Source organism: Ranitomeya variabilis, chromosome 1 (assembly GCF_051348905.1).
Source record: "Ranitomeya variabilis isolate aRanVar5 chromosome 1, aRanVar5.hap1, whole genome shotgun sequence".
Taxonomy (NCBI): domain Eukaryota; kingdom Metazoa; phylum Chordata; class Amphibia; order Anura; family Dendrobatidae; genus Ranitomeya; species Ranitomeya variabilis.
The window spans coordinates 907,002,612-907,015,586 of NC_135232.1; the positions used below are offsets into that span (position 1 = coordinate 907,002,612).

The 12,975-nt window shown below is 40.0% G+C and overlaps 1 protein-coding gene across 3 annotated transcripts in view; it reads left to right on the top strand.

Annotated features, from left to right (window-relative positions):
- Positions 1 to 12,975, top strand: part of COL25A1 (collagen type XXV alpha 1 chain) — a 643,948-nt gene that overhangs the window by 525,254 nt on the left and 105,719 nt on the right. For all 3 annotated transcript variants that reach the window (XM_077278990.1, XM_077278988.1, XM_077278989.1), the window contains one exon: positions 9,280 to 9,342. In XM_077278990.1, the coding sequence (XP_077135105.1) occupies positions 9,280 to 9,342 (63 nt within the window). The remainder of the gene's footprint in view (positions 1 to 9,279; positions 9,343 to 12,975) is intronic.

The following is a 12,975-nucleotide window of genomic DNA, read 5'->3' on the forward strand; positions in this document are numbered from 1 at the left end:
ATGTCAGTAATGTGCAATTATACTATGAAAACAGCATCTAGACTACTATAAAAGAATGGCTTAGCCTATTGATTTTTAGATATTCCTCTAATTAAATACAAGTTTATGAGATGATATCTTATATACAATCAGAAAAGGATACAGAATGAAGACATAAGTCAAAACATAGCTATGCTTTCTGTATAGGAGAAATGTCTCCTAACCTCATACACATTAATAACCACAAAAACCTCACTAACATATTGTTGTCAGCACAAACAGGGCTGTAGTCAGCCCATCCAGAGAAAAGAATTTACCCACTCTAGAATTTATATACATAAGGAGAAACAAGAGCTTTTAGGTATGTCATATAAAAACCATTTTTTATTGAAAGTTTACAAAAAATCTTTAAAGGTACAGATAGTCAAAGAAAACACAGATAAAATGAAACATACAGGAGGGTACCAAGACAAATGCCAATTGCAACTGCCCGATTGTGCCAAAAAGATCAATTGCTAAAGTGCTTGTGCAATAAAGTCTAGCACTGACTGGCTTGCCTCCCTCATAGAGTATATATAGTAAGGTAGATTCAGTCCGAAATTCAAGCACCATGAGGGAAAACAAGTACTTACCACGGGCAGAGATTGGGGGGGCCTGGGCCGGGTGTTAGGAAGCCCCGACGCGCGTTTCGCATGTTCACCAGGCCGCTTTCTCAAGGGGAATGAAATAACTTGGCAGCAAGGACCTTTTATGGTCACATGGTAAATCACATGGTATGGTAAGGACGAATCAGAGGTGGCTATATGCGGTGCATGCTCCCCGCACATTCCAGGTCCTGGAGGTACATAGGAGCGTCACGCATTACTGCGCACGTGCGGGGAGATAGTGATCCCTGGGCATGCGAGCAAGGCACCGAGACGCACCGCTGTCCAACAGGAATCCAAGGTAGCAGCGCGCATGCGCACAGCCACTATCTCACCAACGTAGAGGTTACATAACTATTCTACCGTCCACGAGCCACGCATACAGATGGTAACCAAAGTAATAGAAAATAAAGTCACCATAGTGGCGATACAAAACATATGACACCGTGAGTATGGAAGCAGATAAAGATCACTTGTATCAAATATATAGTAATTCCGGTGTCCAGTAATTCCATAGGTCATCATATAGTATTGTCACAGCGTTGTTGATGGATTGAGTGGATGTTACAGCAAGTAGATCTATTAGTTCAGTTTCCAACATGGATGTAAAAAGGACCACAATTTATTGTCCCACTGCAGAAATTAAGGAAAAAATAGAAGAATTAAAAATAAATAAAACAGAACAAAATAAATAAATAAAATCAACAAAGAACAAACACCCGGGGTCAAGGAAATGGGGAGATAACAAGAATCTCATACAAATTAATCTGGACTTCATATAACAATTTCAACTTCAGGAAGAACTGTTTAAGAATATGGCTACCATCTGTAGAATTCGGAAATCTACTGTACTTTTCTGTGGCACTTTTTTATAAAGTCTATGTTTTGTGTTAATATATTCCAGGCACAGGAAGCTGAATAGACCTGTGTAAAATGGTGATATATATTATGTGCTTTTAATATTAAACCACTGGATTGCCATACGAATAGCAAGAAATAGGTTACAAAGCCAACGTTTCTTTCCCAGCTCTAGTGTAAATCCATGAGTAAATTAATAGTGGTTAAAATTATGTGCACAGCTGCTGCGCCAAATGCGAGACAGTCTACTTAATAAATGCAACGATAGTATAATGTAATGTGTGTGTTATAGGAAGCATAAAACAGACAGAATCGGGAGTCGCAACACAATGAACTACTGTATTATATTGCTGGAAGGTCAAATTGTCTACGGCAATAGTTCAGTTCAAGGGTGTTTGTAAAATTCAGGAGTGGAGGAACAGGGATAGCAGATGCCCACCTAACATGGTGAGATATCGGGCATCATGGATCAAGACCAACCACAGACTGTACTTGCTTTTACCTCTTTACTGATAAGTCAGTCACTTAGGAAAAAAAAAAGTTTAAATCAGGCAACTTTACAAGTTAGTGGGGTTAAAGCTTGAAATAGAGCAGAATAACAATGTTCTGATTGGTTTGGCTGTAGGTAATAATTTGGGTCACTCATTGTTCATGTGCGGCAGACCAAGCTTTCAGCCACTCATGCAATACCATAGACAAGGTAGCTTTCCACCTGTGGCCTGTCTTTGCCAGCATGTGTAGGCAGGTTACGGGATGCAGTGACGCAAGCATCAACTTTCAATATGACCATTTCTCAAACCCAATTCTAAGGAAGCATTGATAACATACTCCTATGCACAGTCATCAAAAGACTGAAACCATTTATATCTTTCTGGACATGCATGTATCACAGGTGGATATTCCATTGATGTATCCTGTGCAGCTGTTCAGGGACCCAAGAGCATAGGTGGCCCACTTCTTCCTCCAAAGCAGGTGACTTTGTGCATTATTATGAGATATTGGACCGCAAAGGGCTCATATAGTGTTAGTTTAGTTTAGATCTTTATAGCCGGTGTGCTTGTAAGTTAATACTTTGGTATTAGTGAAGGTATTTTCTGGAGTTATGGTGATGGGAACCAATGGTCTTCTTACTTGGGAAGACAATAATGCTTTGTCTGTTACTCTAAAACTGGATGAGAGATGGAAAGGATAATGTGGGTGTTGGCACTGATTTCCATTTTGCGCCTTAATGAGTTCCGTGGTAGAGTGCTAAACATTGGAAACAGATGTGGCATGTCATTAAAACCAAAAGACCATGTCTAGTGTCAATTCTCTTAGTCATGGGACAGTTTTGCCTAGATAGTATGTTAAGTAAGAATCACATAGTAACATAGTAACATAGTAACATAGTAACATAGTAACATAGTAAGGCCGAAAAAAGACATTTGTCCATCCAGTTCAGCCTATATTCCATCATAATAAATCCCCAGATCTACGTCCTTCTACAGAACCTAATAATTTTATGATACAATATTGTTCTGCTCCAGGAAGACATCCAGGCCTCTCTTGAACCCCTCGACTGAGTTCGCCATCACCACCTCCTCAGGCAAGCAATTCCAGATTCTCACTGCCCTAACAGTAAAGAATCCTCTTCTATGTTGGTGGAAAAACCTTCTCTCCTCCAGACGCAAAGAATGCCCCCTTGTGCCCGTCACCTTCCTTGGTATAAACAGATCCTCAGCGAGATATTTGTATTGTCCCCTTATATACTTATACATGGTTATTAGATCGCCCCTCAGTCGTCTTTTTTCTAGACTAAATAATCCTAATTTCGCTAATCTATCTGGGTATTGTAGTTCTCCCATCCCCTTTATTAATTTTGTTGCCCTCCTTTGTACTCTCTCTAGTTCCATTATATCCTTCCTGAGCACCGGTGCCCAAAACTGGACACAGTACTCCATGTGCGGTCTAACTAGGGATTTGTACAGAGGCAGTATAATGCTCTCATCATGTGTATCCAGACCTCTTTTAATGCACCCCATGATCCTGTTTGCCTTGGCAGCTGCTGCCTGGCACTGGCTGCTCCAGGTAAGTTTATCATTAACTAGGATCCCCAAGTCCTTCTCCCTGTCAGATTTACCCAGTGGTTTCCCGTTCAGTGTGTAATGGTGATATTGATTCCTTCTTCCCATGTGGATAACCTTACATTTATCATTGTTAAACCTCATCTGCCACCTTTCAGCCCAAGTTTCCAACTTATCCAGATCCATCTGTAGCAGAATACTATCTTCTCTTGTATTGACTGCTTTACATAGTTTTGTATCATCTGCAAATATCAATATTTTACTGTGTAAACCTTCTACCAGATCATTAATGAATATGTTGAAGAGAACAGGTCCCAATACCGACCCCTGCGGTACCCCACTGGTTACAGCGACCCAGTTAGAGACTATACCATTTATAACCACCCTCTGCTTTCTATCACTAAGCCAGTTACTAACCCATTTACACACATTTTCCCCCAGACCAAGCATTCTCATTTTGTGTACCAACCTCTTGTGCGGCACGGTATCAAACGCTTTGGAAAAATCGAGATATACCACGTCCAATGACTCACCGTGGTCCAGCCTATAGCTTACCTCTTCATAAAAACTGATTAGATTGGTTTGACATGAGCGATTTCTCATAAACCCATGCTGATATGGAGTTAAACAGTTATTCTCATTGAGATAATCCAGAATAACATCCTTCAGAAACCCTTCAAATATTTTACCAACAGTAGAGGTTAGACTATCAGATTGATAATTAACAACTACCTGCATTCAAGTACTGCTGTGGACTGATGCTCTATGGTTCTTATCATTATGATACCATCTGTATTTTCCTTTAAAGCATCTATTAATATTGATGCTTTTCCATGGCTGAGCTCCTCCCTGTAGAGGTAGTATATCTAACTTTAGAGCTGTGGAAGAATAATTGGAAGGTTGTAATATTATGCTGAAGATGAGCTAAGGTCAATAGCTGTCAGATTTAGGAGCTGAAGATTTGTGGATGCTTTCTTTTATATAGCGGAGAGTGGTAGAGCCAGGATTACAATCTACAGACCTATCAAGAAGAACTGACCTACAACATAACTTCTCTCTGACCTGTTAGGTGTTCGCTCCAGAACGTTACTTTTACTTAGAATCGTACATAAAACTGAAAGTGAGTGACTAAAATGTCTGTGAGTGTTCCTTTTGCAGAAATCTGTTCCATTCTACGCACATCTGTAGAAATTATTAAAATACTGTACATTTAGAAAATCATGTCAATCATAAAAATTCTCTCCCGGGGCTCACATGACCTAGTTATGTCACACCAGCCACAGCTCTCACTTCCTGTTAATCATGCACACATCTGAAGAAGGGGACAGTGATGCCATTGCTGATTGGGCACAGAGCTCACGAGACAAAACAACCTCACGTGAGACCAGAGAGAGCGAGGGCCGACACCGCTGGAACGGCGCTGGCACGGGAAGTGAGTATAACCTTTTTTATTTTAACGGGGCCAAACATAAGAAATGGAAAGTGGTTGTCCAAGTAGTGGACAACCTCTTTAAAAGTTATTTTGTTTAATGAATTTGTAGAAATCTCTTTTTAGTTGTGTTGAGTTATTGAAATTGTTCTTGCTTAATTGGTTTATTGAAAAAAGCAGAAAGTTTGTGACTTTTTCTAATAAACCTAATTTCCAAAGAGGAAGGAATAATTTGATTGCAACCATATTTCTAGAAATATTTGATGGTAATGCCAGGCTCACCTACCTTGTGTATTTTCTGAGCTCTGGTCCAGCGCTATACATCCTGCCCTGGCTGTATGAGGTGTGACCAGTCTGCCAGTCACTGGACATAGCAGTGATGCGTTGGTCACCATTGCAGCTGGTGATTGACAGAAGCGATCACATAAACGTGTACCCCTGGAAGAGGAAAAACCAAAACTGGCAAAAACAACTTGTATGGAGTACCGTATATGATCTTGTTTTGTTAGATTCATTAGGGCATACAGATTATAATTTTATTTTATGTCACAAAAAACTATAACACATATAACATACTCCATAATGTTACATATTTTTAACCATCATTTTCAGCCATGTCTTACATTTTAGATTAGGTTTGGCTAACAGAAGGAAATACTTACATAATATAAAATGAATTCTGTGAACAGCTCTCGACATGTTGGCTAATGCCACTAATACAAACTTATGTATAATACATTGTATTTTACCCATTTAAACTAACCTTTCCAAATACTACTTTGTGCATATTTTTGGCTTTCTTGTGCTTTTGCATCATGCTTATTATTAAAACCTATTAATGCAGCATTACGTATTAATACTACTGCTTTCTTGCTATGGATATCCTAATAAGTGTTATAGGAGTGTTAAGCTTATAACACAAGTATAGTCCACTGACAATCCAATATTTGTGAAGCAGAAAAAACACTCTAAAACTGAAGCATTTTCCGTGAGAAGGGATGTGACCCTGCCAAATACTCATTTAGACAGTTTGTTTCTTATGTATGTATATGCACCTGTGCAAAATCCCATAGAGAATATGTATAATTAACCCATTAGATGGACAGATATGGCATATTTCTGAGTATTGTTGTTTATTGCATTTCAAATGTATTATTAAGGCTGAGTTTCTATATATTTGTGCCATCTGGATCAGGTATCTCGTTCTTCAGATGATGGCAAAATGGCATCAATTGTTATCAGGCTTTTTCAATGCAAAATTAGTAAGGCAAATAAAAGAGCTCCTTGAAGGGTCCGGCACAACAACTGATTCATTGGGCGAATGTGAATGATATAGAGAATTATGGGATTCGATCTCGCATCAGTTTCCCTCCAACATTTCACTGCCATGCAAAAAGGGGAATAGAGCCACAAACCCCATTGCTTTGCGGCACATACAGTACAGACCAAAAGTTTGGACACACCTTCTCATTTAAAGATTTTTCTGTATTTTCATCACTATGAAAATTGTACATTCACACTGAAGGCATCAAAACTATGAATTAACACATGTGGAATTATATACTTAACAAAAAAGTGTGAAGCAACTGAAATTATGTCTTATATTCTAGGTTCTTCAAAGTAGCCAGCTTTTGCTTTGATGACTGCTTTACACACTTTTGGTATTCTCTTGATGAGCTTCAAGAGGTAGTCACCAGGAATGGTTTTCACTTCACAGGTGTGCCCTGTCAGGTTTAATAAGTGGGATTTCTTGCCTTATAAATGGGTTTGGGACCATCAGTTGTGTTGTGCAGAAGTCTGATGGATACACAGCTGATAGTCCTACTGAATAGACTGTTAGAATTTGTATTATGGCAAGAAAAAAGCAGCTAAGTAAAGATAAACGAGTGGCCATCATTACTTTAAGAAATGAAGGTCAGTCAGTCCGAAACATTGGGAAAACTTTGAAAGTGTCCCCAAGTGCAGTTGCAAAAACCATCAAGCGCTACAAAGAAACTGGCTCACATGAGGACTGCCCCAGGAAAGGAAGACCAAGAGTCACCTCTGCTTCTGAGGATAAGTTTATCCGAGTCACCAGCCTTAGAAATCGCAGGTTAACAGCAGCTCAGATTAGAGACCAGGTCAATGCCACAAACAGAGTTCTAGCAGAAGACACATTTCTACAACAATTGTTAAGAAGAGACTTTGTGCAGCAGGTCTTCATGGTAAAATAGCTGCTAGGAAACCACTGCTAAGGACAGGCAACAAGCAGAAGAGACTTGTTTGGGCTAATTGAACGCAAGGAATGGACATTAGACCAGTGGAAATCTGTGCTTTGGTCTGATTAGTCCAAATTTGAGATCTTTGGTTCCAACCACCGTGTCTTTGTGCGACGCAGAAAAGGTGAACGAACGGACTGTACATGCCTGGTTCCCACTGTGAAGCATGGAGGAGGTGTGATGGTGCTTTGCTGGTGACACTGTTGGGTATTTATTCAAAACTGAAGGCATACTGTACCAGCATGGCTACCACAACATCTTGCAGCAGCATGCTATTCCATCCGGTTTGCGTTTAGTTGGACCATCATTTATTTTTCAACAGGACAATGACCCCAAACACACCTCCAGGCTGTGTAAGGGCTATTTGACCAAGAAGGAGAGTGATGGGGTGCTACGCCAGATGACCTGGCCTCCACAGTCACCAGACCTGAACCCAATCGAGATGGTTTGAGGTGAGCTGGACCGCAGAGTGAAGGCAAAAGGGCCAACAAGTGCTAAGCATCTCTTGGAACTCCTTCAAGATTGTTGGAAGACCATTCCCGGTGACTACCTCTTGAAGCTCATCAAGAGAATGCCAAGAGTGTCCAAAGCAGTCATCAAAGCAAAAGGTGGCTACTTTGAAGAACCTAGAATATAAGTCATAATTTCAGTTGTTTCACACTTTTTTGTTAAGTATATAATTCCACATGTGTTAATTCATAGTTTTGATGCCTTCAGTGTGAATGTACAATTTTCATAGTCATGAAAATACGGAAAAATCTTTAAATGAGAAGGTGTGTCCAAACTTTTGGTCTGTACTTTATGTGTACATTTTATAATAAAATCTATTAAAGTGGATCTGTCACCAGCTTTCACAATATAAGTTTCAAACATTATGAAATATCTGATCTGATGTGATAGACCTGATATCTGATAGACCTGATGAGGCTAAAGTTATTACATTGAATAGCCATGTAAAACTGTAGCTGTAATTTTTTGTGAAAGTTTCCCTCTCCGATATTAAAATAAGCATTTTAATTGGAGAATTATACAACCATTCTGACATAGTAACTACTCCAGTTCTATGCTCTTTATGGAGCTCGGTGCACGCTTTCCGTGGCCAATGGCTCATTGCACCAGTCCAATAACAGGTTTTACATGTGCTCGCTTCCCTCACTGGTGATTGATAGCACTGGCTTGCTTGGAGTGAGCACTGCTTTCTGTCCGCGCTATCAATCACCAGAAAGGTGGGGCATGCAAAACTAATGGGTGGATCAGTGCACTGAGCCTCTTGGCCCTGGCAAAAGTGCAGTGAGCACCCTAATTATCCTATTTGATTTATTTGATGTTTATTTTTAAACATCAGTTTCTGAAAAATGAAGGCAGCAGTTTGACTACTAAATGTGTGATTTTTATAGAGGCTATATCAGATGTAAGGCCATGTGCTTAGTTTACACTGTCAGTTTGGGCTGACCAACACCCTTTAAGAGAGTTATGTCAATATGTATGTAGTTTGAATCCTACAAAAACCTCACGGAGTGAAAAAATCCAGAAAAAATAGTTATAAAATATATATTATATTTAAGTTACAGAATATATGCAAATAATAACGTAAAGAAAATAACGACAAGGCAAGGCACGATGGGCAAACTGCACTATAGTAGCAGAAAAGGGTTAACCAGCAATCCTATATAAGTCAATGTACCCTACATATCTAGCCTTTATAATATCTATTCAAAAAGTGCATAGTGCAAAGTAGAGTGCAAAAAAGTAAACAATGGGGTCCTCCACACAGTATAAATGTATGACACAAATGTGTTCAAAGCCTGAGGAGATCACCAATTAGGGAATGCTAGTCTTACCCATTAAATAATTGCCAGTGTGTGTCCAATTGCAGCCCCGACGCGCGTTTCACGTGGGCTTCCTCGGGGGAAGATCTATGTCAATATATATGTAGTTTGCATAGTGAAAAGTGGTGACAGATCCGTTTTAAGCATTCTATCAACTCTTTGGGTATGGATGGTGTAGTTTCATTGTATTCTCCTAATCCTTTCATATTATTTTCAAAGGGAGAACCTGGATTTCTTGGCCCTCCTGGAGAACCCGGGTTACCAGGCTTGCCAGGGACAAAGGTAAGAAATAACATATTTGCTTGCCGCAAGCTGTTTGCTAAGAAGACAAGACCAATGAAAGTGAATAACACTGCAACAAAAAATCAGCTAAATAATGCAAAAATAAAAATTTTATGTATTGAACTATAATATTTATTAATGTTTTACATAGGTGGAATCACTGCTGGTGGTTTTCACCTAACAACTAGGCAAACATAACGTCTTGTGGGCAATGGATTAGGGCTGCCATCTTCTAGAGGGGGCCATTAACCCTTTCACCACCTTGCGAGTTTCTGTTTTTGTGTTTTGTTTGTAGTGTTTTTTTTTTTTACTTTTACAATGGTAACCAGGGTAAATATCGGGTTACTAAGCGCGGCCCTGCGCTTAGTAACCCGATATTTACCCTGGTTACAAGTGAACACATCGCTGGATCTGTGTCACACACACCGATCCAGCGATGTCAGCGGGTGATCCAGCGACGAAATAAGGTGCTGGCCTTCTAGCTCCGACCAACGATGTCACAGCAGGATCCTGATCGCTGCTGCATGTCAAACACAACGATATCGCTATCCAGGACGCTGCAACGTCACGGATCGCTATCGTTATCGTTGTTAAGTTGTTCAGTGTGAAGGTACCTTAAGTGCCGGAATTGGTGCATCTTAGAGATGCGCCATTTCTAGGGCAGCTGTGAGCTGGTGTTTGTAGCCGAGGGGGCAGTATCCGGCCCCTTCCTAGGCTATTAATATCAGCCCGCAGCTGTCTGCATAGCCTTTTCTGGCTATTAATTATAGGAGGACCCCACATTGTTTTTTTTGCCAGTAAAAGCTAAATATACAGCTGCAGGCTGATATTCATAGCCTGGGAAGATCCATGGGTGTTAACCCCTTCCCATGCTATAAATATTGGCCCCCAGTCACTGGCTTTCCCTCTCTGGCGCAGAAAATTGCATGGGAGGCCACGCCATTTTTTTTCCAATTTTTTTAAAATGAAACAGATATTGCGTTTTAGGCTGGGGTCACACTTGTGAGAAACTCACACAAGTCTCGCACCTCAATACCTGACGCTGTCGCCGGCACTCGTTACCGGAGTGTGCGGCTGCATGTATTTCTATGCAGCTGAACGCTTCAGTCCGAGTGCCGGCGGCAGTGCCGGATATTGAGGTGCGAGACTCGTGCGAGTTTCTCGCAAATGTAACCACGGCCTAACGCAGATTTTGTATGTGTGTGTGTGTGTGTGTGTGTCTTTATTTAACTCTTTAAGTACCATTTTATTATGTTTATTACTAAACATCGGGCTTGGTATTATCTATCCATCTATATATAGATATATCTATCTATCTATCTATCTATGGATAGATCTATCTACTTATCTATAGATATATCTATATATATATATATATATATATATATATATATATATATAATCTATCTATCTGTGTGTGTAATCATTATTCTTCAATGGAGTATGTAAAAGAAGAGGTTGGAGAAGGAAATGACATCACAAATCTTTTTTTTTTTTTTGTTTAATAATCTTTATTTAGCCTACAAAAATGTCTACAAATCTGCATGAAAATCTGCATGAAAATCCGCATCAAAAACGCATCAAATCCGTGTGGCTTTTTACCTGCGTTTTCTGCCAAGAGATGCAGAATCTGCGCAGAAAATTCCACAGGCAAATCTGCAACATGTGCAGATAGCCTTATAGGGAGCCCATACATATTGGATAGAATTTTAATTAAATAGGCAATTTCAACCATAACGAGTGATCATCAGCTGGTGCAGTTTGCTTCGACTGTTAAGAATGTTGGATTATTTTGGAAGCAAATCAGCATTGGATGCATAATCTGAAAATATCCAATACTGGCAAATGTCGCCAGTGATGTTTTGGGCCATCGATGAATGATTGTTCATCAACCCATTATCAGCTAAAGTGTAGGTGAGCCTTAAATGGAAATGTACATCAGAAACTCCTACAAAACCTTTTTAGACTTTCAACTTGGTGTTTTTCTTGACCACTCATACTTCCTGTCCTTTCAGGAATAGTTTTCAGCATTCTTCTTATCAGAGGCAACAGATACTGTTGGAGAAATAGTGCAAAAATAGGGTCTTATCCAAGATTCAGATGGTTAAACACAATAAGATTGTACTCACCAGATGGTGCCAGTTTATGGCTTATGATACATTCACTGCAGCAGATCCACAGGTCCAATGATGACCAACCGAAAAAAAAAATGGGTAGACGTGGGTTTACTCTGCGCTGCTGAATAAGGCTTCTTTTACACCTTTTTTGCGGGCTGTATTGCCACAATTTTCACGGTCTGCTGCATTAACGGACAGCAAAAAAACTTGCTAATCACCGTTTTTCACGGTTTCCAATACTATGGCAAAAATATTGGGGAAAAAAACGGTGTTCCGCAAAACCAAAAGTCACGGTGCACCGCAAAAACAAGCTTCCTTTGTTTTTGCGGGCCCATTGATTTTCAATGGGGGCCGTTTCCGTAAGCCGTAGACTCAATATTTTTTCACGGCCTTGAATATGGCCCTCATGGCCATACGGCGTATGGCGCTCCATGGAATTATTGCGGCCTGTTTTTGCGGACCCATAGAAATCTTTTGGGGTTGCAAAAACCGGACACAAAACCACGGTAAGTGTAAAAGAAGCCTAAGTGAACGTTCAGGCGTATGTCATATAGGTTGTGGCTTTATTCAACGCGTTACAGAGTTCTCAGACTCCTTCATCAGGAGAAACACCACAGATGTACCAACTGTGGTGTTTTTCCTGATGAAGGAGTCTGAGAATTCCGAAACACGTTGAATAAAGCTACAACCTATATGACATACGTCTGGACTTTCACTTATTTAGCAGCGCAGAGTGAATCCACGTCTACCCATTTTTTTCTTATCAGAGGCAGGCATACATTGACAGGTAAATCAACAGAGGAAAGGGGGAAAGGAATTAACTCTGTGCCCACTACATTACCTTGACAGGTAACGCCTCTATAGAAAGGATCCAACAATCACAATAGTTGATGTCACACCTGCTCACCCTATCTTCACATTGACCATTGCACAGTCTCATTAGATATATTAATACAAAAGATTAGGTCAGGGTTTGACTATTATGGCAATGAACAGTTGTGCTCAAAAGTTTACATACCCCAGGATAATTTTGCTTTCTTGTCCTTTTTTCATAGAATATGTATGATAACACCAAAACTTTTTCTCCACTCATGATTAGTGGTTGGGCGAAGCCATTTATTGTCAAACTACTGTGTTTTCTCTTTTTAAATCATAATTACAACTCAAAACATCCAAATGACCCTGATCAAAAGTTTACTTACTGTGGTGATTTTGGCCTGATAACAAGCACAGAAGTTGACACAAATGGGTTTGAATGGCTTCTAAAGGTAACATCCTCACCTGTAACCTGTTTGCTTGTAATCAGTGTGTGCATAAAAGCTGAGTGAGTTTCTGGGATCCAGACAGACTCTTGCATCTTTCATCCAGCCACTGACGTTTCTGGATTGTGAGTGATGGGTAAAGCAAAGAGTTGTCAACGGATCTACGGGGAAAGATAGTTGAACTGTATAAAACAGGAAAGGGATACAAAAAGATATCCAAGGAATTGATAATGCCGGTCGGTAGCGTTCAGACT